At 43.6% G+C, this 26,243-nt stretch overlaps 2 protein-coding genes across 2 annotated transcripts; both read left to right on the plus strand.

Annotated features, from left to right (window-relative positions):
• The first annotated feature begins 120 nt into the window (after positions 1-120).
• Positions 121-2,970, plus strand: LOC124190473 (E3 ubiquitin-protein ligase MARCHF8-like). Its single transcript, XM_046583127.1, has 5 exons — positions 121-513; positions 590-672; positions 740-920; positions 989-1,181; positions 1,275-2,970. The coding sequence occupies exons 1-5, from the start codon at positions 355-357 to the stop codon at positions 1,742-1,744; spliced, it is 1,086 nt and encodes a 361-aa protein (XP_046439083.1). The 5' UTR covers positions 121-354; the 3' UTR covers positions 1,745-2,970.
• Positions 2,971-12,147: 9,177 nt separating this feature from the next.
• Positions 12,148-24,496, plus strand: LOC124190477. Its single transcript, XM_046583135.1, has 6 exons — positions 12,148-13,255; positions 18,025-18,069; positions 18,150-18,271; positions 19,787-19,923; positions 22,448-22,621; positions 23,190-24,496. The coding sequence occupies exons 1-6, from the start codon at positions 13,178-13,180 to the stop codon at positions 23,339-23,341; spliced, it is 708 nt and encodes a 235-aa protein (XP_046439091.1). The 5' UTR covers positions 12,148-13,177; the 3' UTR covers positions 23,342-24,496.
• Positions 24,497-26,243: the final 1,747 nt, after the last annotated feature.

Genomic DNA, 26,243 nt, shown 5'->3' on the forward strand with positions numbered 1-26,243 from the left:
TGAGACTTTTTTAAAACTTTCATTTCCACATACGATTCGTTAATGAATCACGAATGAAAAGTCGGACTTAAATGTAAATAAATAGAAGCTATTTTCGTTCAGAGATGGCGACTTCGCATTTTTTGTTTTCTTTTTCATTCACTAGCCGTAGGGTATTTTTCGGTACGTGAAAAAACAATTCGATACTCTCAAAAACATTCATTAAATGGCGAGATCTTTTACCTGAAACCGATGGATAATAGTGGCGGTGGGATTTGAACAATCGATTAATCCGTATTAATTCACCAAAGTGTCCTGGAAGAAGTGGAAAAGAAAAGAAATTATATTTTGTTTGGGGCTCCATCTCAAGTAGATATGCCTCTTCTCAAGGTTGTTGTCTCGTCAACACGAAATTCAACAGAAACCGTGGCTGCACTCGAGAGAGATTTAGACGGGCATTCGCCTTCGTCTTCTACTCACGATGTTAACCAAGAACTGCCTGACCACAGCCAACTGGCCAATGAGCCTTCTCAGGTAGTACTTGCTTTCATTATCAATCTGGTTTGAGAATTGCTCCAATTTTTTAATTTGTTGGTCATGTTGTTTCTAGGAAGAAAGTCCGAATTCCCCTTTACTGTCTGCAGCTAGCACACTATCCAAGAAAGGATCAATCACATCTCAAGATATTTGCAGGTTTTGGAATGAATATGTCACTTTTGCCTCAACATACTCAAGTGTTCTTTCATTATTCTTTCAACAGGATTTGTCATTGTGAGGCCGAGTTTGAGGCCCCTCTAGTTGCTCCTTGCTGCTGCGCTGGCTCATTAAAATATGTGCACCAAGGATGCTTGCAGCGATGGGTTCAGAGTTCCGACATGAAGAACTGTGAACTGTGCAAGTACCCTTTCATCATGCAGACCAAAATCAAACCATTCAAAGAAGTACTAGCCACCATTTACGCTTGTGGTTTTGCTCCATTTATTCAACTCTCTGTTACCTTGAAACGCAGTGGGAAAAGCTTGACATGTCTTCAATGGAGCGTCGCAAACTGGCTTGTTCGGTGACGTTTCACGCTGTCGCATTTACCTGCGTTATATGGTCGCTTTACGTCCTGATTGATCGGTCAGCTGAAGAGTATAATTCGGGTCAATTGCAGTGGCCTTTTTGGACTAAGCTGGTTGTCGTTGCGATTGGATTTACCGGTACGGATTTTTTTATTTCCTGCGTAATCCTCTTTCCTTTCTGACAGGTCTATTATAATTGCTCTTGTTCTCTTTTGTTTTTTCCCCATCCAGGCGGAGTTGTATTTATGTATGTGCAGTGTACCATGTACTTGACGCTGTGTCGCAGATGGCGGGCCTATAATCGAGTGATTTTAGTTCAAAATGCCCCCAACAAGGGCGGCAATTCATCGACGACTGTGACGCTGCCTAGCGACTCGGTCGCCACCAAACCCAACGGCGCCAAGAGGAAAGGAGAGAAAAAAGGTTCTGCTCCTGTCCAGTCGGTCGTGACGATCGCCTCGGCATTCACCGGCGGCAATCTGCGGTCCAAAGTAGGTGGAGGTGGTAGCACTACGGCCATCGACCCCGCTGGCATCGACACCAGTCATGACCACCAGTTGGTCGACACCATCGTCAACGAGTCGCTTCAAGCCGAGGAGATGGCGGCCCTGCTCGATCTGAAGACCCAGCCGTCGACGTCCAAACAGCCGCCAACGCCCGACACCAACACCCACACAATTCCATCCATTCAGAATGTATGACAATTTTCGTGTTCTCCCCCCCCTTTCCTTCGATCCAGTTGCTTCTCAGTTTAGGTCATTAAGAGCTTTATGGAGAAATTAAGAAGAAAGAGAGAGAGAGAGAGAGAGAAAGAGAGGGAATTTCTCATTTTCTACAAGGTTCTTTTGTATCATTTCCGGTGTTTGTTTTGTTTTGTTTTTTTCTCGTCCGGTTCGGTTTTTCTATTTTTCAGTTAATTCCTTAATTCTAACCCGCTTACCACGGAGAAATATTTAATCTAGCTATTTTAGTCTAGTCTTCTCGTATTCGACTAAACGAATACTCAAAGAAAATGTCGGATAAATTCTACAAGACAAAGAATTATCTAAAAAAAATGTACAACTTTGCAAAAGCGATGGAACATTCAAATTAACAAATTGGCAAGTGTTGTTTCAATTGCATCAAATGTCGTCCGAGCAGCATCTCGAAAAGTCCGAATCGCTTCGTAAACTTTTTTTTCTCTCTCTCTCGTTAACGGCGATCATTGTGGGAAAAAGAAAAGTAAAAAAGGGAAACAAACAAAAATTAGCAAAAGAAAAAGAAAAACTACAAAATTTCACTTTGCAGCAGTTTGCGGATCTGTGATAGGCGGCTTAATTATTACACAAATATTATAATATCTCCTACGATTTTCTACCCGGATACATATGTAGAAGAACCAACAACATTTATACACCCTTCGTTTACATTTATTTCTGTCTCCCCAACTGATTTTCTTCGTTAATGGTTTTCCCCTTTTTCTTTGTTTTCTCCAGTAATAAAAACTTAGTCCCGTTTGTTGGCTGTTGAGCCGATGCCGTATACCCTCTCGCCGTTGTTGTTACTTGTTTTTCCGTTTTAGTATGTTTCTTTCTTTGGCTTTTGGTTTATTGTTGTGTGTCAATTGATCGTTGTTTTCCGTCTGGCGCCAAAAATTCAATCATCCTAAACGCAGAGAATTGATTGGTCGGGAACCCCAGAAGGAATAAACTTGCCGTTGGTGCGACGACGTGTGTTGTGTGTCTGTCTGTGTATTATGGAAATGGCCGTGAATGTTGAATGCCGCAGAGCAAATTCTGTCAACCACTTCTCTTCACCCGTGAAAAAAAAGTGGGGGGAAGGGATGGCACACCTTGTTCTCGTCTCCCTTTTTTGGCTCCGTTCATCTCTCTCTCTCTCTTTTCCCTTTATTTTCTATTCGCTCTAATACACGTCGTTTTTTTCCCTTTGGCTCGTCAGTGACTTTTCGTCGACACAACAAAACATTCCCCCCCAAAAAAGATGACGCAAACAATTCAAAGACACACAGGGATTGTACAAAATCAAATTGACAAGAAAAGGTGAGGTACGCACGCGAGTCTCAGCCGGAACTCTGATAGCAGAAGGAATCAAAACAAAAAAAGGGAATTGCGTATTATTAAATAAGTAGGCGATTACTATGCGGGCCGCATCCGTCAAGTATTATATGCAGACGACAAGCGAATAGCTGGAGAAGCGCGCGTGGGTAATCATAATAATAAAAATTTTTGAAAGAAAATAAAAGAAACAAAAGGAGACGGTGGAGTCGTCCAACAAAACCGAAGGAAACTCGATTTACTTTTTGGTTGGTTTTATTTTATTTTTTCCCTCCTTGTGTTACGATGATGGGCCCCTGGCAGCAGAGATGGCGGTCGATGAGATGTGCTGTGTCTGGGAGATGCCAACGATGAAATCATATCGCCGCTACGTTGCCTGAATCACGGAGAGAACCAAAAAGCAGCAGAGAGAGAGAGAGACGTGCGGGTGTGTAATCTTTATGTACTCGACTTTGATCACCCAGTTGATTTTCTTTTTCTTCTTTCCTGTTTGCATGCTGATGGTTTATTCGCTTCTATATGAAGAACCCGCAGGGCTCGGCGGCGCTTCTCTTATGATTCTCTTTTTTAGATTATTGCACGGGCAAAAGAAGAAATGGCGATCAATTTATGTAGATATACGCTCGAGAGAGTTGATGCAGGCAGACAATACAGTACCTGATGATGGAGTGGGCGATAAATGGGCGAAAGAATGTTGCAGCGCCGCCAGCAGCAGCAGTTGCGACTTCGTGATTTCGTGAACGACTAGAACGTGAGCGCCTGGCGTCTCCATCGCTGGCAGGGCCCGCTGCTGCTATACTCGACCCTTTTCTTCATCACGTCTGACAGCTGAGAACTCGTAAATCGCTCAGCTCCCCCCCCCCCCCCCCCACCAAAAGAAAGTCTATATCTCCGCTATTTGAAAACAAATGACCCTAAAGCTATAGACGGCCGCCTTGTCGTGATTCCCGAAAGGATTGACCAGCCAGCCAGCCAGTCCGCTATATATATACATACATAGTTGTGTTGGTTGGGCTTAGCTGCTCTCTCTGTGTGTGTGTTGTATGTTATTGTAATAAAAAAAAGGAAAAACGAGATCTATGGCTAATGCCATCACGTCCAGCTAACGTCATAAAGTTTGGTAAATGGCCTCGTTCCCTGTCCTCGTTACACTATACTATACACTACACAGCAGCAGACGATATAAAACGTCGCACGTTTGTTTTTTTGGTTGGTTGGGGGGTTGAAGGTTTTTCTTTTCTTTTTTGAGTCGTGTGCGACCATCACCGCGACGCTCTCGACCGAACGCGCTAAAACTCGATGGAAGGAGATTTTATTTTTCTCTTTGCAACGCACCGGCCCCCCTCTCAGCACACACACGAACTCACACACACACACACACGGGGAGATTCGTGAAGGACGTGCGTGAGCGGTGGTCATCAGTCGAGCGGACCCGAAGGTTATATGTAGCTGGGGATATTTGCAAGTCCAAGGACTCGTACACTTTTTTCTTCACGATAGGAAATCAGCGAAATGGTTTGAAGTAGACGAGATAGCCACCTGCTCTCCCGATCAACCGATATGTGTACCGACCTTGTTCAAATAGATCTTAGAAAAGAAAAGAATAAACTAAAAATGGAAGACAAGAATTTCTGGTTGCCTTTGGCTGAGTCACTGGCTGCATTCTTTCCCTTTTAAATTTATACACCCGCCGTTTATTTATTGCTTTGACTTTCAAATTTTATTTTCTCTTCTATTTTTTGTTGTTACTTTGTCGAGCGACTATAGAAAACGTTGTCATCAGTCATCGTTCACCGGTTCTTCTCTCGACAGCCGGAGCGCGGAAGCCAAGGAAGAAGAAAAACGAAATATAAATAAAAAACTAGACGCCATTTACGTTGAATTGGATGTGACATCAACAACAAGAAAATCCCTCGCGAAAATAAAATAAATACAAAAAAGTCGGGAATAATCCCGGCATTATTACAGCAGTAGCGCGGGCGAATAAGATGATGGCAGCCGTGTGGTTGTGTCACTAGTCTTTTCTCCAGTCACTTTGATGGACGAGGAGGAGCACGCCGAGCGGAAAAATATACCCTTTTCTCAAAGGTATATTTTATATATCCTTCACGCACACACACAGTCGTGTTGGCTCCTTTTTTCCCGTATGAATGTAATGCACAGCGCGTGGGAGCGTATTTGATCTTGAACCAGGCGACTATACTATATAAACTACACATGCATTTGACGTTGGCACGAATGTCTATAAAGTTGGAGGAAAATGTTTGTGTATATACACTCAAACGTACAAAGTGTACAAGTTCCGCCATCCTCAGGTATAAGATTATGACAACCAGCGTCTTACTATGTACACTCGCTGCTGCAATACAACTTGGATGGATATAAGGCGAGGTCTTTTGGAGGAAATGAGAGTATAACATAACGAGAATGAAACGAAAGAAAAAAGGGTGCGAGCAGAATAGTACAAAGAATAAAAATAAGAAATAACACTCCGAGAGACGAGACGGGCGCGTCTTCTGCGAGTTCAAATAAATATCAAAAGGGACCGACACAGCACAGCACACGGACGTCTAATATATAACAAGGAGAGAAAGGCGACGGATGGTAGTCAGCAGCGGAAGAAAAGAAATGGGCGGTGTGGATGTCCCACGAGGATTTCTGATTAGGCAAGAGCCACAGGAGAAAAGGAAGACGAATGAGGAAAAAACAAAAGAAAAAGAGGATCAGGCCGGAATGATGCTGTGCTAGCAGCAGCAAGTAGTATATAGCTATATACACACCGTGGCCGCTATAGATGTAGACTTTGTGATGGGCCCCGTTGATGCTGGGCCTGCGCTTATTAACTATACACGCTGGACGTGTATATATCTCTACGTCTCTTTGGCGGAAAGCCCCTGGGCGACGATGTTATATCCCCGCCCTGTTGCAATGATCTATACACACACCAGTCTCATCACCGAGTCTAGATACTCTTATACATACACACATCATCAATGAAGCTTTGGCGCTAATCGAGTTAATCACCAATATAAACGACAGCAATTTGTTAAGTGTCCGCGCATTTTCCCTGGCCAATAATTATAATAGAAATGAATAATCAGAAGCTCTTTTCCTTATATCTTACAAAAGTCCTCATTAATCGCATTTAAACTTGAAGAGGCTGGACGGCTGCTGCATACTGGATGAACCGCACACCCTTTTCGGTCAAAGTTACCGATAATTAACTTCACATCGGCTCAGCGGGAGAGAAGAGTGTGGCCAGTAGCGCTAATGATTGTCGGACCTAATACACCCGGCCATTGTTATCAATTCTTTTTTTTTTCTGATTTATAGATTAGTACATCTAACAGCTCTATATAGTCAATCTCCTGTATACTCTATATTTAGCAGGCCTTTTTCTCTCCTCGCATTGGCTTGCGTGAACTGAGAGAGAGAGAGATCAGACTTTTTTGGGCGGGAGCAGCGCCGGATACAATAGTATTTCATTAGACGCGATTTATTTCAATGGTTTTGCGCTGCTTGCTCGCTATATAGTTTTCTTCCTTGTTCGTGTATTACTACATCTGCACTTGTTACTTTCTATTCTTTTTGGGACGTTCGATCGACTCTATAATGATGACGCACGGCACCCGATGGAAAAGGCAGAAGCCTATTATATATTATGTAATAGCAGAATGTATAGACATATACTATTTCGTGTGTGTATACTCGTTAATGCTCCGCAAATGGCCACCTTCAGCTTTTTTTTTTGCCATCCACTCGTTTATAAATACAACAGCACTTCCTGGTAGTAGGCACACACGCCTGTAATAGAAGACCGGCGGCCCATGTATATAGCCTACATGTAAATGTATAGCCTATAAGCATCGCCACTTTATTTCAAACATTCAAACTTTTGCGGCGAATTCAATTTCCCAACGGACTATGTATAAGAGATGATGAAGGGATAATATAGGCTGATTCGCTCCCCCGTTGTTGAAAAATACAAGTAACGACTTTTTGGTACATAAATATAGTCGATGGTAACGAGATGTGAATACAAAAGTTTTGGAATGAGGGGCTTAGGGGGCATTGAAATCGAATGAAGAATCGATCGATAAATGTCAGTTAGACGCGGTTCTATATAAGCGATCGAAACGCCGTTTGTTTTTTGTGTGTACGTATACGATAGGAAACAAAAAGTTGTTAGAAAAATTCAAACTTTTATCAATTTGATGGGGCGGTGTTATGTACAATGTCTGAAATGTATACTTTAATTTTTCGTTGTTATTCTGATGGCCAAATTTTTAAAAGTTAACCAGAGTTTATCCATTCTCATATTTTTTGAAGGGGGTTGTACTGAATATACGGCCGCTGTTATTAAATTCATGTTGATGGTGCTGCAGGCTGGGCAATCATAATAAATATTAATGCGCCCAGCACTTTTGATATCGACCGTGACACGGAATAAGAAGTGGGCCGGGCGCGTCTCCAAATCAAAATAGCATCACAACACAAACACATCATCGTTCACTGACACGACCAGATGGATTTGTTCGGTTGATTTCGGTTTCGGCCGTTATCGGTATAAATATAGGAGCGCGCAGCTGTTTTATACGACCGTCTTCTATTTTTTAATATTCCATATTATACTCTTGTATTTTTAATCTTGATCATTTATTCCACGCCTGGAGCGTGATCGTGTCCGTATAGAACATATTCAAAATTGCTCTTTCCGCCATACATGACGCGCCTGCTGCTGCCCTGCTGGCCAGCATTTGCGTAGAAGAAGAATATAAGTTATAAATGGATCATAATCGTTCCGACTGTGTATATATAGACGTAATGGATCAACTTGGACATTAGGCGAATGGCAGCAGCAGACACACGCATGCACTCTCATTCGCATAGTATCTGTCTATATCAATCTTTCCGTGTATATAGTCTGCCCGGTGAGCGTGAGTTAACCAAATCACCCGCCCATGGCACTCCAACTGGAAAGCCTCTATCTATAATATATGACTCTGTAGATATGCATAAATGCGCGGAATATTCACTTATACAAGTTTGTTTATTTTATTTTCTTCCGGCATATCGTCTGTTCGCGGTTCAATTCCTTCCGCGCGGTGTCACCTTCGACCTATCCCCTTCCCCCTTTATACACAAGCACAGGCCAGATATCTTCCAAATGGAATTATTGTCGTCGTGTATATAGAACGAACGACATGTCGTGAATCCAATATCCCCCCCAACGAACACGCACTCGCTATTTTCTCTCTCTCTTTTCCCCCTTTTTTTCCGTCTGTATTCACTTTTGCTGGGCAGCCGGCCGGAGCAGACATCCAGCAACCGAATCGGATATTAGATAAAAAGAAAAGAGAGAGCGAAAGAGACTACATATAGTAGCTGTTGTGTCGGTCAATATCGACGTCGAACAGAGACGAATCAATCGGCTGCCAGTTTCTATATACGTTTAACGCCAAGGGATTTCTTTAGATATAGTTTATATTAACCTTGATATTATATTATAACTGGTCTATATACATTATAGCCAAGAAGAGTCTCTATGTAACGTAATAAAGAACAATAGGCCTTTTTGATATAGTGAAAAAGGACCCATGTATCGGTTGTGGCCAAAGTGTTTCCGCAGCAGGAGAATATAATAATAGCTAATATCTGTAGAGTGGTTTTTGGGTTGATGAATCCATTTCATTTCAAGTAGCTGCTGCTGCTGGCTGCTGCTTTATCTTTTCTTCTTTGTCTTTATTTTTTGTGACATTTTTGCAATCGTGTCAAGTCGAGCGTCTCTCGGTCAACTCGCTTAGCTGGCAAAGTTAGTCATTTAGATGATGAAATTCCCGGCGTCTCTTGATGCGACACACGCTAACCTCGTTTTCTCTCCCAAGAAAAAGAAAAAACTTTTTCTTTTCTTTTTTTTCTTGGTCCCCCAAGAATTTCCTGGAAGGCACAGCAAGCGCAGAATTCAGCGGCGAGGTTGAGAATGAAACGCGCGTTCACGCTTTCGGAGTCTCGGCTCTTTTGAAAAAGTCGCCGGCCCTTTTAGTATATATAGACTGGCCGACGAGAGAACTGTTTCGAGATCAAAGGGTCAAAGGGACCCATGACAATTTATCGGGAGTCGACGCGGTATTTAGTTAAAGGGAGAGACATTATAATAGTCAAGGACCAGGAAAATTTCAACCAACAACTCTCTGCTCCATCCATTCGCCCATGTCGAAAACCCGGCCCGGCTTCGAGCTATATAGATATCGACCAGCAGGTATATATACCTATATAGGTAGGCCTATATAAGATCTTTTTATATGGTCCTCCCTTTTCCAGCTGTGCACAGCTCTACACCGTTGGCTGTACTTGGAAAAAGACATCACTAGAACCCACATTGGCAAATTTCTTTTCTGTGTGCCTTTCCTTGTTTCGACGTCATTTAATATATTCCAGCGTGTACAGAATGACAGGATATGCATATAGTTCTTGTATATGTTCGCTTCGTTCTTTATTACACCCCCCGAAAAAAGGTGAAAAACAAAAAAATCCAATCATTTTGCATCCATTTCGAGCGCATCGAGGCGAGATGTGACCATATTCTTCCGGGGCTTGTCTCTCCATCTCTCAATCGTGTTATATCTACTTTTGCCCTTTTTCTTTCTCATATACAGTTGCCTCCTTTTATTTATCCTTTCCGCGAGCTTTTAACATCCTCCTCCCCCGGCTCTGATATTCCGTCCTTTTTTCCATATATATGTGTGTGTTGTTGTTGTCTATATAATGCAGCTGAAAGGAGATGAGAGTTAGAGATTGAGGAACATATTGTTTGCTACTATTACACTCGTCCCCATATCTATATCATAAGACAGTATATTATCTTTTTTCTTTATAATATAGGAGAGGAGCAGTGCTGGCCTGGACTGCTGCTGGCCTATATTGATTTCACCTCTTATTATTATTATTATTAGTCATCATCATCGATCTCTTTTTCTTTTTCGTTGCCATATTGCTTGGATGTATATATATGTATCTATATCATCCCATTCTTTCTATTCCGATAGCTCTCAGTCCTTCTTTTATATTCTTATTCTCTCGTTTTTCTGTTTGTTATTTTGTCCTTTTTTTCTGCTCGTCCCTGTTATTCCTCTGTTTTCTCTTGCCTTTTGTATCGACACATTTTTCCCCTTTGTGAGTTTTAAAGATTTCCGATAAAGAGAGAGATAGACATATCAGTACGATATACGTCTGGATGGTAAAAAAAGAAAAAAAAACAAGGCCCATCATTATTCGACTATTACACCGAGCCATAGAAATTATAGAGAAATTCAAATCGACACAATGCTTCCCGCAAACAAATGCGCGACAGCTGCATCTATTCCAAATCCATACTTTGACTATATACTGCTGGAAAATGGAAATCGAGGCACGCTGATGGCAAATGTCGTTATAGAATAGAGTATTCCTCCACTTTTTCTAGACTTTCTCGCCACTTGTGTTGCTGTCTTTTGAAAAAGAAAAAAGAATAAGACACACACACAGCAGTTTATAACGCGGGAGAAACAAAAAATAGGCGTCATTATATTTCTATTTCCAACTTGAAAAATACAAAATGGCGGAACAGAGATATATAGAAGTGGGTGGGGGGGCAAAAAAAGAAAAAATCAAACAGCTGCACGCACGTAATTTAAACTCATTTTCCAGCAACTACTTTGTGTAGACTTGTAGTATTGCCGAGTGCCATATCACCACAGCATATAATCACGACGACGTTCGTGAGAACTATGAACCTTTTTCTCTTCTGACTTTTTAGTGTTTCGCTTTTTTGATTCAACTAGTGTTTGATGTTATAACTGTATATGCGAGGGCGTTGTTTCCTAGAAAAACTTTGAGCTTTCTCGTTAAAAAAACGCCCACTCGCGCAATTTGCATGATGCAATGCGCCAAAAAGTTATGGGGCGAAAAACGAGAGATGATGAGATGACGAGAGGTGTCCAAGAAATCAAGAAATATATGAGACGCGCCATCAAATCGTGAAATCTCCATCGTCTAATGAGTCTAAATGTCTAATGAGGGGAATAAGACGTGTACACAAGAAGATGAGGAGGAGAGAAAGTTGCTGCTGCCGAATATCTAATTCCCACTTACAACGTCCATCAAGAGCAGTACAGACTACAGCACTACGATATATATAGAGTTCGTGTAGATAAGGATAATTATACGTGCACTATATTTCCACTTCGGAGGATCGCCAAGTTTCTATAGCAATTTCCAGTCTCTCGTTGAAGAACTTTCCGACGACAAGCACAGCACGACCGACGATTGATCTTAGAATTTTCTCGCTCTCACTCAGCAGTTCTCACTGGAGAATATTGGACTTTGGCCGCTGCTGCAAATTGGCGTTTAGATTTTTTGAAATCATCTCGGCTACTTTTAGGTTTGATTCGGTCGAATAACCGCGGGAATTTCGAATCGACGTATATAGATTGCGGATACTGCGCAAACTGCGACACTAGAAAATATTAAAAGAAACATCGCAGCGGTTTATATCGTCACGATGGAATCCTGTCGATCCTCCTTATATCATTCCCCCCCTATATATAAATACAACCGCAACTCAATAAGAAAATAAAACCTTCTAACACCGTATATAAATATACAGCAGCAGCACTGTATAAAATATATAGAGAGGACGAGGAGAAACATGGCGGAAGGGAGTGAAATTGAAAAATTCAAGTGGCGGAAGATGTCTGGTACAGTCCTCGGCGCGGTGCGATCCTACCGCACATTTTCTACGTGGCTAGACGCTCGTTGTTGAACAGTAGAAATCCCACCCACCCAACTCCCTGGCGGGAGCTGGGTCCGGGATAGAGAAAAGGAAAAAAAGGGAGAGCTCTGCTGGTCCCCCACCCGAAACGGGAAAGTAAAGAAAAAGAGACGGGAAAAGTGAAGGGGGTCGCCCATCACGCACTCTCGTCGGTGGGGAGGGCAGAGGGTGGCGAGGGGAGAGAGCCAACGAGTAGTAACGTGCACGCCACTAGTCGTGTTGGCTGGATATAATATCCGAGTTGGTCTCAGTCTCGAACCGGCTCCCGTCCGCAGAGCAACGTCATTCACGCTCCTGTTCCCGAGCGTCCAGCAGCAACGCGCTGTCTTCTTTATTTTCTCTCGGTGACGGACCACAACCGCACCAGCTCACATTTATTATTCAATCTGCAACAGCGTCAGTCGAGCTCTGTCCGGCTCCTGCTTTTACATTCACCTAGCTGCAATGTCCGAGTGAATTGCGGGAAATTGTCAAGAAGAAAGTCGGAATTTTAATTGCAAATGCGCGGAATCAACTGCGTCAATCCCAAAGTGAATCGAAAAGTGTTTTCAATTGAAACTGAAATCAGTGTGTCTGTTGTGTTATTATTCCGTTTGAAATCAATTCCACAATAAGGAGGCGGTTGGGGAATTTTCTAAAAAATAAAAAATAAAAATCACGGACGGTTTTTTCTTTTTTGTGTGGCGTCAAAGTTTATTTTTATCCGCTGGGCCGACGCTTTTTCACAACCACAACAACAACAACAAGGCCTCTCTCTCTCCAGTTTTTCTTTCTGGCTTGGGCATTCCGTGTTGTTTCTGCATTTCGGCGGATCATGTCCGCCCGCTTCACCGCATCATCCGCCCCATGGATAACCCGAGCCCGGCAGCAGCCCCAATCCAGCAAATAACATTTTTTCTCCAACTGGACTGGTGTTATTACTACGACACAACGACGTCTGCTGGCGTGCTGTATACCGGCCCGTGCCGAGCGACCGGGATGGACGAGCCGGGCCATCACGCCAGTGATCCGTCGCTATCCCCCTGAATGGCGCCGCCACTCAAGCAAAGACAACACCAGCAGTCCGCTGCCGGCCACAAATTCTGACGTGCTCGACACACACACGCGCGGGAGAAAATAAAACAAAAAAAAAGAAAAAACATTTGGAGGTGTTGCTGTTGCTGGGCGATCGCTATCGTGTCAATACTTTTGGAACGGGAGAAGGCCGGCGCCTTTCTTTCGAATTATTGGTCAATTAATAGCAGACGGCAGCTGCTGGGACGGACGGCGGGATGCCGACCTCGGCCGATTACGAGATTTCCACCGACGATCATCAGAGTCCCGCCAATGCCAATCTCAGGGCTCAAAAGGTAATAATGCATTGATATATGCAAATGATTTTCTTGACAAATAAACTAATTAAATGGGTACGTGCAGTAGACGTTGGCGTGATCACTTTTTACCCCACCAAATTTGTTTTATTTTCCGGCTCACCCGAGCTTACATTTCGCTGTGCGCTCCGAGAATTATATCCGTCTTATGGATTTAGCAAAAAGACGAAAAAGTCTAAATAAGAGTTTTGATAATTATCTAGACGCGCGTGTATGTCTATATACTTTGCAGTCCGCGTCACTGGGTACCAATGGCTTTTCTGCCTCTCTGATCGTCGCCCGCCCATTGACACACACAGACTCTCTCTCTCTCTAAGCCTTTTTCATTCATCTTATTATATACGTATGTATAGGCCGTGCATAGACATGCGTGCACGGCTTCCTGAACTTTTGAGAACGTCAAAACATTTTTTTAAAAGGAAATTTTTTTTTAAAAAGCCCTTGCGATTTTATTTTCCCATTCGAATTTCCCGCCGCTGTGATCCTCTTTATAGACGGGGTACAGCACATCGTCTTTGTTAATAATATTTCATTTTTCCGCATCGCATTTGAGTTGTATGGAAGAGTGGGTGGATGATATAAGTTGAAATAAAATATTTCTCTATAGCCTTTTCCTTTTTGTCTAAATTGCACGCGCATCTCGTCCATTGATTTTTTCGTTCTGTTTCTTCTTCTAGTTGTAAGGGGAGAAAAAACACGAGCCAAAGATGAAGTGTAGCAAATGGAGATACGCAGGTATACCGAGACCTGGGCGGAATGAATCGATGAATAGTAGAATAATATACATATGATCGATATCCTCCTTTATTTTGGACAATAAGGGCGTCCTTTGACAACTGATTATTTGTTGTAGACCATCCCCGCGGTGGGCTACTGCTGCTGCATGTTCAACTGGCAACTTTTGAAAGTTATGACGGTCTAATCATCGATGTATCCCACCTCTTACCTACTATGTAAAGGTGATCGATAGCTGAGGCGAATGACCCGTTTTTATTGCCGTGTCGCTTGTTATATTTGTGATGTATAGACGTCCGTGAAAAATCAATGGCGCGTTGTCGTGTGGACACGATTTTCCCTTCGTAGTATAGTCGCATAAATAAATCGACACGTAAAAGGCAAATCTATATAACATAGTCTACAGTCGTTGCGCTTTTGTTATGTATCCTGCTTGTTGCTTCCGCTTCTCCGGCCAGAAATAATATGAATCTATATACGGTTATTGTTACATCACAGTGCTGGTTTTGTTTTTCTCTATATAAAAATAACAAAAACAACTGAGCATTCTAATGCGCATAGATATGTGTAGTAGACTAGTAGTTAGATATAACGGCTGTGCGAACATAAATAGGCGGCGAAATGAAGTGTGCCAACTCGGCTGGAAAAAAAAAGAATAAGAGAGCCATAGATGAACCGCTGCGCCCTGGCCATCAGGATCTCTCCTGCTGGAGAATGTTGCTAACGAGTCCCAGTGGTGGCTGAGACTCTCTACTACTACTACTACTACTAGGCTACAATATTATATGAGCTCCTGCAAGGTTCATGTGTGTAATATAGAACACAGCACAGCAGTAGTGTGGTCTATGCCGTCTCCTCTCTGGTCGTGTTAGTAGTATCGTATAGGAAACACACAAAATAAATCTATCTATCTTTTTATTTGCCTTTTCTTCCTATTATATTTGTCTTTCTTTTTATCTTCATTCCTTTTTGTTTTGTTTTCTTTTCTTTCTTTTTCTCTGATTAGAGATCCGTAAGCAGGGCACGTCTATATAGTGTGTGGTGTAGTAGGGCGACCGCAGCAGTCTTTATAGATCTACTCTGTGTGTGTGTGCTGTTATTACGATTATTACTCGTACAAATAAGAGTAACATCAGCTGTTTTTGCTTGCTAGACTCTAACGAAGACGCTCCTGCTCCTGCTGCTGTGTATAGTGGAGATGTGGGCTATTCCTTGTTAGCCCGCCTCAAACACGGTTATGATTTTTTGGTGGGGGGGTTGGTTTTTATATCTCCAGCAGGACATTTATAATTAAGTATTAGCCGGCCTTGTTTATTGGCTCTTGCAGGAGCAGCTGCTGGCCTGTTGTCGGACGTGTTGTCGTCGTCGTGACGCCAAGCCAAGAATAAGTGTAGCAGTTGGCGACTCGTGTCAACCGAAGAAATTTTATCGAATAAATAAGTTCACATTATTAGAAATGTACATACTGAGCTGGGCACAGCAACCGTTGGTTTGTGTACATGGACAAGTGCGATATAGCCGATAAGGAGCCACCACCACCAGTCTCCACCCCGTCAAAATCAAAGCCACGAGGGATAAATCATTGCGGGTGAGACACATCGGCGAGCAACCATGCGCCCTGTAATTGTCTGTGCATGTGTGTGTGCTGTGTGTCGGGGGGGATAACGTCGCGCGGTTAACGGTCGTCGTTTCTAAAAAAAAAAAAGTCACGCGACTGGCCCATCTTTTGACATTCCCGTCGTCCGCTGTCAAATGTAAAAGAGAAAAAAGAAAACGGATGGGGGGGCAGCAGCAATCAGCCATTCCAATCTCCTCCCCGATGATGGCGTAACACACACACACATCCAGAAAAGAGAAAAGGCCCTTGATGAGAAGTCGAGAGATTGGAATATACATACAGGGGGGACTGGGGGGTTGGCTGAGCTGCTCCTTCCGCCGTATTTTGCGTGAAAGGATCTCAACATCAGCAGCTCTCGTCTATCTTCCAATTTTTGTGTTGAGGAAAAAGAGAGAGAGAAATCCCAGCAGCTAGCAGCAGTCAAAAACGATATGAATTTTCCAGTCGGATTGAAAACAAAAAAGTCTCTTCTGATTTGGCCCAGCATCGACCCGCGCTTCTTCGCCCGTCATAATATTGGGCGTTCGTTATTACACGGGAGATGTTGATCAACAAGACGCTGGGGGAATACATACATGTGTGTGTGTGTTGGCGAAGGAAGAAGAAGAAGAAGAGAAATTGGGCGTGAGCGTACTTGAAGATGAGACCCCTCCCCAGTTTCCTGGCTGCTGGACTTGTTAGGGCGAGCGCCTCATCAAAATCGAGTGGGGTTGCGGGTGCCAGTGGTGCCACCGTCTCTCCTCTCTGCGAGTTGATCGATTCATTTCCGAGAAACTCCTCGTCTCACGACCGCACCAGCGTTGATTCACCCGTTTTCTTGTTTCTTTTTTTTTTTGAATTTTCAAAATTCCCGCCGAGATTACCCCCCTCCCAAAAAAATAGGTCCGCAATCACGATGACGTGTGGTTAAGGCCTTTTATATATATAGATATATCTATAGGTTTCTATTTACTTTTGGGCATGCAAATCCCGAGAGACTCTGGCCTGGCCTGGTTATTTGCGCGTATTATATCGATCGTGATGTGTTCCGCATCTTTCATTAACAGCGAGTAAACACGCCCCACATTTATCATTTTTTCTTCTTTTCTTCTTTTTTTAAAATTCTTTGGCGCTTTGAAGTCCCTCCCTTTTTTGTCTGTGGGATTTTTATATCGATCAAAAAAGTTTTCAATCTAAAATGAAATAGTTCCACCCCAACCCCAGCACCTCACTTTTGATATAAGAAAAGTTGCCCTCAAACTATATCGGCGGGGGAGTGTGTCAATCGTCCAACAGCGTTTTATTTGTCCGGCAGTGAAAGTGTTGGGCGACGACGACTAAAGCGTTCCTCCTCCTATCCTTTTATACATGCAACTTCCATCCGGAAGTGCACCCTGGGAATCGAGCGATAGGAAAACCGACAGTTGGTGGCAGCAAATAAATATGCACAAGTTTCGACACGTATACATGTGTGCGGGGAAACGAATTGATTACACACTGGATTTATACATCCAAATCTATCAAAAAAATTTTAGGATAACGACCAGAAATAAAAGCGGCGAATTTTAATTTTTTTGAATTTCCCGCCATCAATTTGAAAAAAAAAAGAAAAAATTGCTTCGTTATATACGACAGCCAGTCAACCGCGTGTACGTCACCAAGACTTCATTGAGGAGAAGATTAGACAAGAAAATCTTGACTTCCTGGCCGGCGCTGGCGGTCTTATTCGCTTCATTGACCTTCTTTATATATCAAAAACGGACGACGATGAAAAGCGGGATGAGAGTAATAGAAGAGGGAACATATTGAAGAAGAGGATTCCCGTCTCTACAGGGGGCCAGGGGGGCGTTTCATCATGGTAATGTCGATGCATATGGGTGGACTAATTAAACGGGTAGATGCGATAGTAAAGATGGAGCCACACAAGCGCAATGGCAACCGCCAACAGTGCAGCCAAAGACATTCCCCATATATATATAACCGCAAATATATGGAATACCATGGCAAAAGGTCAAATAGTCTACATCATATGTTACATATTATATTCAATGAAGAAAAGAGTAAATATCTCATCCCCCCGCCCCCCTATATGTACATTCATGGCCGTCTCGTCTAATAATGGAAAGAGATATATGACGATGTGGTTAACATTCTGCAACCGTTGGATGGAATAATTGATTGTGCTGGCCAGAACCTTCTGATTTATATGTTGTGATCACCCGAGCGTCTGATGTACAATGATGTATGACATTGTGCGGCCGGGCCTGTTAGCTATATAGAACGGCGGACAAGTTGATGATCAATCATGCAGCTCAGCTCTTATATATATCCACTTGTGTATTACATTACAAATGTCTATAATGTGCAGCTTAAAAAATCATTCTTTTATTTCTTTTTTGGTTATTATTCCCATCAGATGATCGGCGAAGTGAACAGCCTTGTGGCTCAGTTCCGGCAGCTAGTAAGTAGTTAGTTTTATTTTATGCGGCCGGTAGGCCGCCCACATTCGTATAAAACTAACTGAAATAAAACTAACTTAAGCTCATCAACATCGGCCAACCGAAAGATTCGCCGGATGTGCGCGAGAAAATCCGCCGGCTGCGGCGCCAGTGCGTCGAGTCCTGCAAGCACACCAACCAGCTCCTCCTACCGCAGATTCACAGGTATAATAATAATCTCATAGATTCATATCATGTATCATCAATTAATACACATCATCAGAGATAGAGAGGGCTGCTCCTCAGCAATCGATATATCTTCTGCCCGCTTTTTCCAATCAATTTATTCCAGCTCTTGTGCTCGGTTGTGTACTAGAAATGTCAGACCCCGAAAACCTCATCCAAGATGTACACGACAACCCTTTTGTTATAGTCAGAAAATGTAAGAGCATCAGCACATGTGTCTATAGTAAATAAATCATAAATGTCAAAATGAAGTTAGAGAGGGAAATGAACCAGTAGCAAGGGCGCGGTATAGAGATATGGCCTCAATAGAAAACAATTTCAATCAAAACTGGGCAGCAGCAGAAGCTGAGAGTGTTGTGTGTGTGTGCCTTTGAAGTTCAATGAAGCAAAAGGTCCCAGCAGGCCGTCTTATGTATGCATATATAAACTATACTCCGATCGCTGACTGTGTGCTAAATGCCGATCGATATTGATTCGCGCCGGCCCGGACTTTCTTGTGTCTATGTATATGGCGGGCGAGCGGGCGGGCAAGGGGGAGATAGAATGGGAAGGAGGAGGATTGCGAATGAATAAAGGAAGAGGACACGCATCGCTCACCGAGTCTCACTATGGGTGCGTGTGTGCATATGTGCAGTGTCTGCACCTGGGAAGTTGATCGATGAGCGAGGAGAGTCGGGCAAGGGGGGAATTTTCCCATCTTACATTTATTGATAATTTCTGAGATGACGAATAATTTCGTAACGAAATTGCTTATTGATTTGCAAGTTGCGTCATTATAGATACAAATAAGTCTCCTACCAGGGAGACTGAATAGCTAATACACGATTCCGCCGGCCAGGTTTTTCTCTGACCATCGTTGTTCTTATTCTCTTGGCTGGGCAAGAAAAGAAAACAAAAAAGAGGAATTCTTCTTTTTTTCTATATTATCCCGCGTCTAATCGATATCGAATATCTGCGACAAAAGGGGCTCTCTGTATACATGCTGGCCGGCGGAACGCAACACAGCAGAGAAACGGGCCAGCAGTATATATTTGATCTATAGAACAGACGACCCGGCAAACTATATATATATGTACGCCCAGCAGCAGGACGATTGAGAGAATTAGACCGACGATTGAAAAGAGACTGGGTGGGCGGGTTGCTGGACGACGGACAGAAAATGGGGATAAGGGGGGGGGGAGACGAAATAGAATCAAGAGATGGAAACCTGCGGGCCGAGCGTTGAGCGGTTGTCGAGATTCCGTTTCATGTCGGTATGGTACATTTTTCCAATCACAGCTGGGCCAAATATCGTTTCCGTCCGGCCAGCCCTGCTGCTGATATGTGGAGCTATATATGCGCCGTGTTTGTAGTTGTGTTGTTGTGTGATTGGGGTGTGTGGTTGTTGTTTGTTGTTGTCTGCTGCGTTGTTTGCTGCGTTGTGTTGTTTCTTTGGCCGAGATGATTGGTTGATTGATTGTTGTCGTTTCATCTCACGTCTCCGCATGTGTCTAGCGATATCGCCGCCGGGATTCCGCTGGACAAGGACCACGTCATCCACTTCTTCTGCAGTTGCCAGTTGCTGGTCCGCGAGCTGCACAAGAGCCACCGTCTCATCCAGCGGAAGCCGCTCGACATGACCAGCTTTTACGGTGAGATGCTCAATTTGTGTCTGCTGTGTCTGTTCGGCCATATCACAGACGGACGGACGGACGGGTAAAACCAAATAAACAAAAAATAACACGACACGATTTTAATACCGAGAAAGCCGGAATATATTGTCGGGATAAAAAAAGAAAAGAAATTTGCTGGATGGAAATAATAAAAAAAAAGTCGTCGACTCTGCCAGATGGAAACTTTTTTTTTCGCTTTATCCAACCGGAATTTGTCAACAATTTTCTTTTTTTCTTTTTTCTTCTGGTTATCATCTCGACGGTCGTTGACATATTCGAATCAAGGCGCACAAAGTTTGTGTTTCTCTTGTGTGTGTGTGTGCAATCTGCCATCCGGCGGGCGGAGCCGCTTTACTACACACAAAGATGTCGGTCGTCGTGCCCGCCAATGTCTGTGTCTGTGTGTGTGTGTCAGAAATGCCAACCTTTCTCGAGATTGAATCGAGTAAGACACGCGTGGGCATATAGCACATATATAAATGTAGCCTGCCTTCCGCCCTGATGACCGGCCCGGGCCCTTTGGCGTGAATCTCTCGCGTCCAGCCGAGCGGCCTGCTGAATATATAGAAACCACAACCAAAGAACATCTCTCTATTACAAGAGAGAACTCACACATAGCAAATATTATTACATACTATATCAGGCAGGGGAGGGGGGAAGACTATACTAGTTGGAAGGGGGAAAAAATAAATGGCTGGGTCAGCCCGGCGGCCGTTTGGGAGAGAACTGAACTATAGGAGAACAAATGGCACAGAGCAACACTCCGGGAATATATCCTATAGACACTCCCGGCGCCCCCCCCTCTTATTTTTCTCCCGCTGTCGCCTTTGCAATCCCGCTGAGAGCGGCTCAGTCCGTCCGTCCCCTCTGCCCGGCAGCAGCAGCAGCAGCCGCGCATATAGACACGCATCATATAATACGTATGTCTATAACTTGCTGTGTAGCTAGCGTATGAACACTTTTGGCATAAAGTCTCTAGACCGCACGATTGATACCAGATTCACTCATGGCGACTGCTGGGATTCTCAGCTCAGCAGAGAGGATCCCGGAGCTCACAGCAACTCTGCATTGCTTCTTTCCCCAGCCGTCCCTAGTGTCTATATAACACGTAATGTGTGTACATTTATCAAACAGGAATTTAAATGGTAGAGACTGGTTCAAGTTATAATCGTCTTTGTGTGCTGGAAGTGCTGGAGGAGTTTTTCCCTTTCAGATTTTTAAATCTCCCGCCTTTATTTCTCTATTTACATTGCAGAGTGAATCAAATAATTTTAATTCGTGCAAAAATAAGAGAGTGCTGGACGCTAGATCCCATCGTATAATAACGTCATCGTGTCATGAAGTGGGGAGAGATGAAATCCAGCCCGGAATGCAAACAAAAATAATGTAATAATAAGGAAAAGAAAAAAGGAAAAAAGTGTTGCAGCCCACAGCTGAATATGTATAATTAGTTTGATATTTATAGAAGGTGAGAGTGGATGATATGCACTCGTTGTCCGTGAGATGCGTCTAAGTTGACAAAATGAATCCAGCACGTCTTCTTCTTCTTCTTCTTCAACTGTGCCATGTCGGTGGGACGTCTGAGAAACATCCAGGAGTTAATGAGAAAAGGGATGAGTCCATCAAGAATGCTATACGAGAGAGAGAAGATGCCCAGTCAAGTATATACACACATGGAGTAGCTAGTAGCTATATATCTCTTTCTACCAGCTGGAATGCGTGTCTAACTAACTATATATATACGTACATCCGCGCATAAGTGGGCGACTATAATACGACACACATTCGTTCAAGCAGCTGCTGTCATCTTCGCCTCTACGAGTGTTTGTTAAGGGGGTCGTGTAACATGCAAGAAGCTGATTGCGTATCGTGTCGAAAGATTATACAACTTTTTTTCTCTTTTTCTTTGCGGATTATTTGGTCGTTTTCGTATAATACAAATGCCTCCCGCGAGAGATGCGACTGTGTGTTTTTGATGGGACGAATATAGTAGTCACAGCCGGACGATCGATTGATCCGCGGGTCACGGTCGATCACGCACTGCCCCCTTTTTTTATACGTATACAAGTGTTTAAGTCGACCGTAGATTGCTGGGCAGTCGACTGACGGATGGGAGAGTCGGGGGGGGAAAAAAATCTAATAAAATAAAAAAGAGTTCGCCCAGCTACAGAGAGAGACGGAAAATCCAACGTAGAGATTGGAGAGAGTCAAGAGCGCGACTGCATATATCCAAGTCGAGTATGGGATGTTGGCGCTCAATCAGCGATCGTCGATCGTATCGAGTGGAACCGGGAAAAAGAGAGAAAATAAAAAGCGGGGTCCACCAGCCGGCCAGTGCGTGGGCCGGCTGGATCTATAGCTTTCGGGTTGTTCTTAGATGTGCTGTATAATATTGATTGTTTTCGTGTTGTACATGTCCAGCGTATTTGTTTTTCATTTTATTTGAGCGTATTGGATGTATCCGCGCGCGCTCCTTATTTTTTGTTGTTTTAAACTAAAATAGAAAATCGAGCCGGCCCTTCCAATTTGGGGACGGTGTTCAGTCAGATCATTTTGTGCAAACAACTGGCGCCCGATTTCAACGCCGAGGAACTGCGATCCATCCGCAAGGACTCGGAGGACATCCAGCGGCTCATTGACGATCTCTCCGAGTTCATGCCCATCGAGGAATCCCACGGTAGGAATAAATACTAAGGATCTTTTTATTTTTATCTTTCCAAAATGAATTTTTCTACGTCGATCGATCCGGCTTGAAACTGCTGGTCAATAATTTGGTTGCAACTTTTTCCAGACGGAAGAAATTTTCGGACAAAACTTGGGTGGACACAATGAAAGTTGACTCAACTTTCGAAAGGCTTTTTGGGTTGGCCAGTCACGTCGTCCGCTTATAACAAACAAGTTTTCTTTTACCGTAATTGTGTTGTAAATTGAGTTGGTGCTGAGCCGGCCCCAGGAGGAGCCGGGCAAGAAAAAGTCAAAACCCATCCAGCAGCTCAGCAGAGAGTTTGGATGCTTTTGCATATATTCAACCTAGTTGCAATCAACTTTGATCTCATTAAAAGGCCCAGCACCCCGTCTCTGTTTATATGTGCTGGGCATTTAAAAAAAGTTTTGCGACAAGACACAAACTTTTTGAACTATAAAAGTCTCAAATTGGATCATTGGAATTGAAAGGCTTAGCGAGTACATCTAACTTGACTATAAATCTAATAGACTTTAATTGTTGTTCGTTTTATTGAATCAAGGACGGGCTTTCGCCCTGGCCGGCGAGGACAAGTTCAGCGTGTGGGCCAAACAACGAATGCTGATCAACCGGCGACAGCGGGTGGCCACATCCAATCCGCTCTGCCGCAACATTCGCGCCTTGTGCTGCTTCGCCAAACCCAGTTACCTTTGAGTCTTGTCCGTCTTCTCTCTCTCTCTCTGCCCAGCTGTCGGTCGGCCATCACTGCGCGGAATTCCGGACTGCACCAAAACTTTCGCTTCTACTGCTGCTGCTGTCCCGCCCCCGCCACACATCCAATTTTCTCTCTCGGCCGGTTGCAAATGAAACTGCCAAAATGACGGACGACATCACGCGGCGGGCGAACGGCCTGGCGCGGAATACAAAATTCATTCCTTAACGTGTACATATACATATACCTATCAGCGGGTGGAACAAAAAAATAATGAAAAGCGGTTAAGAGTGAAACGTTATATAACTCCTTTTGTATACATCTCTCTCGTCCCGTGCGGTCCGCGGACGGGCGAAAAGAAATAAAAATGATTTTCATTTATTGATCAATAAAAAAAAAGATGGCCCTTTTTTCTATATCATCCTTTTTTTTTCTCTTTCATATTGTGCGTCGTGTGTAATATTTTGGAGTTGTGTCTCTCGCGGTCGTCGCATCAAAAACTTTGACCCCCCACTTCCACAAATCTCTACGCGAATGTAGAAAATTGCACGCCAGCAGCACACGTAATATAAATATATTTATAAATATATAACAGCTGTTATATCCCGCGAATCGCGCGCGCTACCGCAATGATTTTTTTCTTCTTCTTTGAGCAGCCTCTTACATATTTTATGTATGGCGCCGCCGTCTATACATTTTATATATACTTGTGTCCTTCCGGATCAAATAATAAAAGATGCAAAGCGAGTGAAAAAAAAAGTAAAAAAAAGTATAATATTATATTTATGCTGTCTTTCACACTACCTCCCTTTTTCCTTCCCCCCGCCGGTAAATTATGCATTTGTATGTAATTCTCTATAATTATCAATCTCATTTTGTTTTTCTTTCATCTTTTTAAACACATCTCGGTCTAGCTCTGCTCGTTGATATATTTACATGGCCAATAATATTTGAAAATATGGCGACAACATTTTTTTCAATCTTTTGTCTCATGTTCCTTATAATCTCTATCTCTCTCTCGTTCGTCGATTTTTGAATTTCCCGGTCTTTTTTTTGTAATTTTCGAGCCAAAATTAAATGAAACGACATGAAATTGATTTGCAAACGTTGTGTCTTTTTTTCTTTTTTATGGAAAATAAAATCTTTGATTAGTCTCAGTATATTTGTTTTAACTGGGTGATATAAATAACACGGACTGGTGGCCAGTCACTGATTTTCGATTGAAACGGCTTTTCGGCAGAATTCCAGCAGCAGCAGCAGCAGCTGTCTGTCGGAAGCAGCTGGACCGTTCAGATTCGGCACCCCTGATGAGTGATAATGGCCCGACTGGACACGACTCTAGCTCTCTCTATAATGCCAAACTAGCTGCTGGCCTGCTGGCCTGTTCCTGATGTTTTTTGTTTCTTTGCCTCCCACACTTTGTTCTTTTATTATGGGACTATAATGTACGAGTATCAGTGCCGGCCAACGTCCGTCCATTGTCTTCAGAAAAAACCAACCCCAGCACCAAGAAAAGATGGGCGGAGGGACTTTTCCTTCCAGTCGGTCCCATTGATTTATGTCGTCTAAGAAGAAATAAGAAGGATAAGATTCTAAAACAAAATGAAAATAAAATAAAATAAAATAAAGGAGAATAGACAAGGAGAGTCCTCGACGTGTATAGGATAACAAGTCTACCACACATCATCGATCTCTCTACACGAACGCGCCGATATATTTGAGTCGCAAATAGCCGCTCTATATATACAGCAGCGACACAAGCGGATAGGCTACGTGGGACCTGGCCGCCTGTGTCCAAAGATCAAATCGATCCGCAATGCCTGGCTGATGCTGCTGGGCGCACAGGAACATCACACACAGACACACACTCTGCCATTGTCTATAGAGAGAGACATTTTGACTGAACTGATGGGCTGCTGGGCACGGCAACGCCTATCCAGTCACACAGCTCAGCCCGTCTTTGACTTTTCTCCCCTTCATTGTCACGAAATGTTTGAATCTTTGATCTTTTTCCCTGCTGGGAGGCCGGCCCGGCCCGTCAACGTCAGGGCCAACAGATTTCATCATTTCTTTGACTTAGACACAGCTGCCCGTCTGTGTATTTACCAATTCATTTGATTTATCACGCGTTAGCCTTTGTCGCTCTGGCAGAGTCGGCCAGCGCAAAAGTCGTCCGTTATATAGTCGGACAACTGAATGTACTACTCCGCTAGTCCGTCCGCCCATCACTCAAAACCTACGCGGGCGACTGGTCCTGAATAAATGATCCTCCGCCGGTCCGCAGAAGAGCAAAGTGCTGCATGCGACGGACACGCGCGCTGGCCGTCCACATCCCATTTTTATTTGACCCACCGGCCCGACGTAAATTCTCTTTGATTGTGGCCAATCATCAATACTGAAATTGTCTTCACCTGTGGGTGTGTCAAAGCCAAAGCTCAGGATCAGGATCAGTCCAGGAAAAAATAAAAGAATTGGCGTGAGCCGCCCGTCTTATCTATTCCTCACGCCCTTTTTTAGTTCCGTTCCCGCAGACCAAAGAAAGAAAAAAGAAAGAAAATCCCGAACGAAAATAGAGTGCTGGGCCTTTCTTCTTTTTTTACGATTATTGGCCGGGTTCTTCTTTTTCCCATTTGATTGCTTTCGGTGGCCACTATATGTTGTCGTCTAGAGTGGGCCGGCAAATGTGTGCTGTCCATTCAGCACCGGCAGCGGCGGCACAGTGTCCGGCTTTTTGTCAATCACGCCAGCAGTCTTGACTCTCTGCGCTGGCCGGCCGATCGATTAGATATCCAGTGTCGCCCTTTGATTCACCCCCCGCTATTATTCGCTCACTCTCTCCATCCCAGTGCTGTCCATCTCCACTATATATGTACACACAGCCCAGCAGGAGCGCACACACAATGA

Source organism: Daphnia pulex, chromosome 3 (genome assembly GCF_021134715.1).
Source record: "Daphnia pulex isolate KAP4 chromosome 3, ASM2113471v1".
NCBI lineage: Eukaryota > Metazoa > Arthropoda > Branchiopoda > Diplostraca > Daphniidae > Daphnia > Daphnia pulex.

Bases quoted from the DNA above. Each gene is read 5' to 3' on its own strand.
- LOC124190473 (XM_046583127.1), top strand. From the start codon at position 355: ATGCCTCTTCTCAAGGTTGTTGTCTCGTCAACACGAAATTCAACAGAA. The intron at 673-739 runs GTTTTGGAATGA...TTCTTTCAACAG, and splicing joins ACATCTCAAGATATTTGCAG to GATTTGTCATTGTGAGGCCG. The intron at 921-988 runs GTACTAGCCACC...CTTGAAACGCAG, and splicing joins AAATCAAACCATTCAAAGAA to TGGGAAAAGCTTGACATGTC.
- LOC124190477 (XM_046583135.1), top strand. From the start codon at position 13,178: ATGCCGACCTCGGCCGATTACGAGATTTCCACCGACGATCATCAGAGT. The intron at 13,256-18,024 runs GTAATAATGCAT...TATTCCCATCAG, and splicing joins CCAATCTCAGGGCTCAAAAG to ATGATCGGCGAAGTGAACAG. The intron at 18,070-18,149 runs GTAAGTAGTTAG...AACTAACTTAAG, and splicing joins TGGCTCAGTTCCGGCAGCTA to CTCATCAACATCGGCCAACC.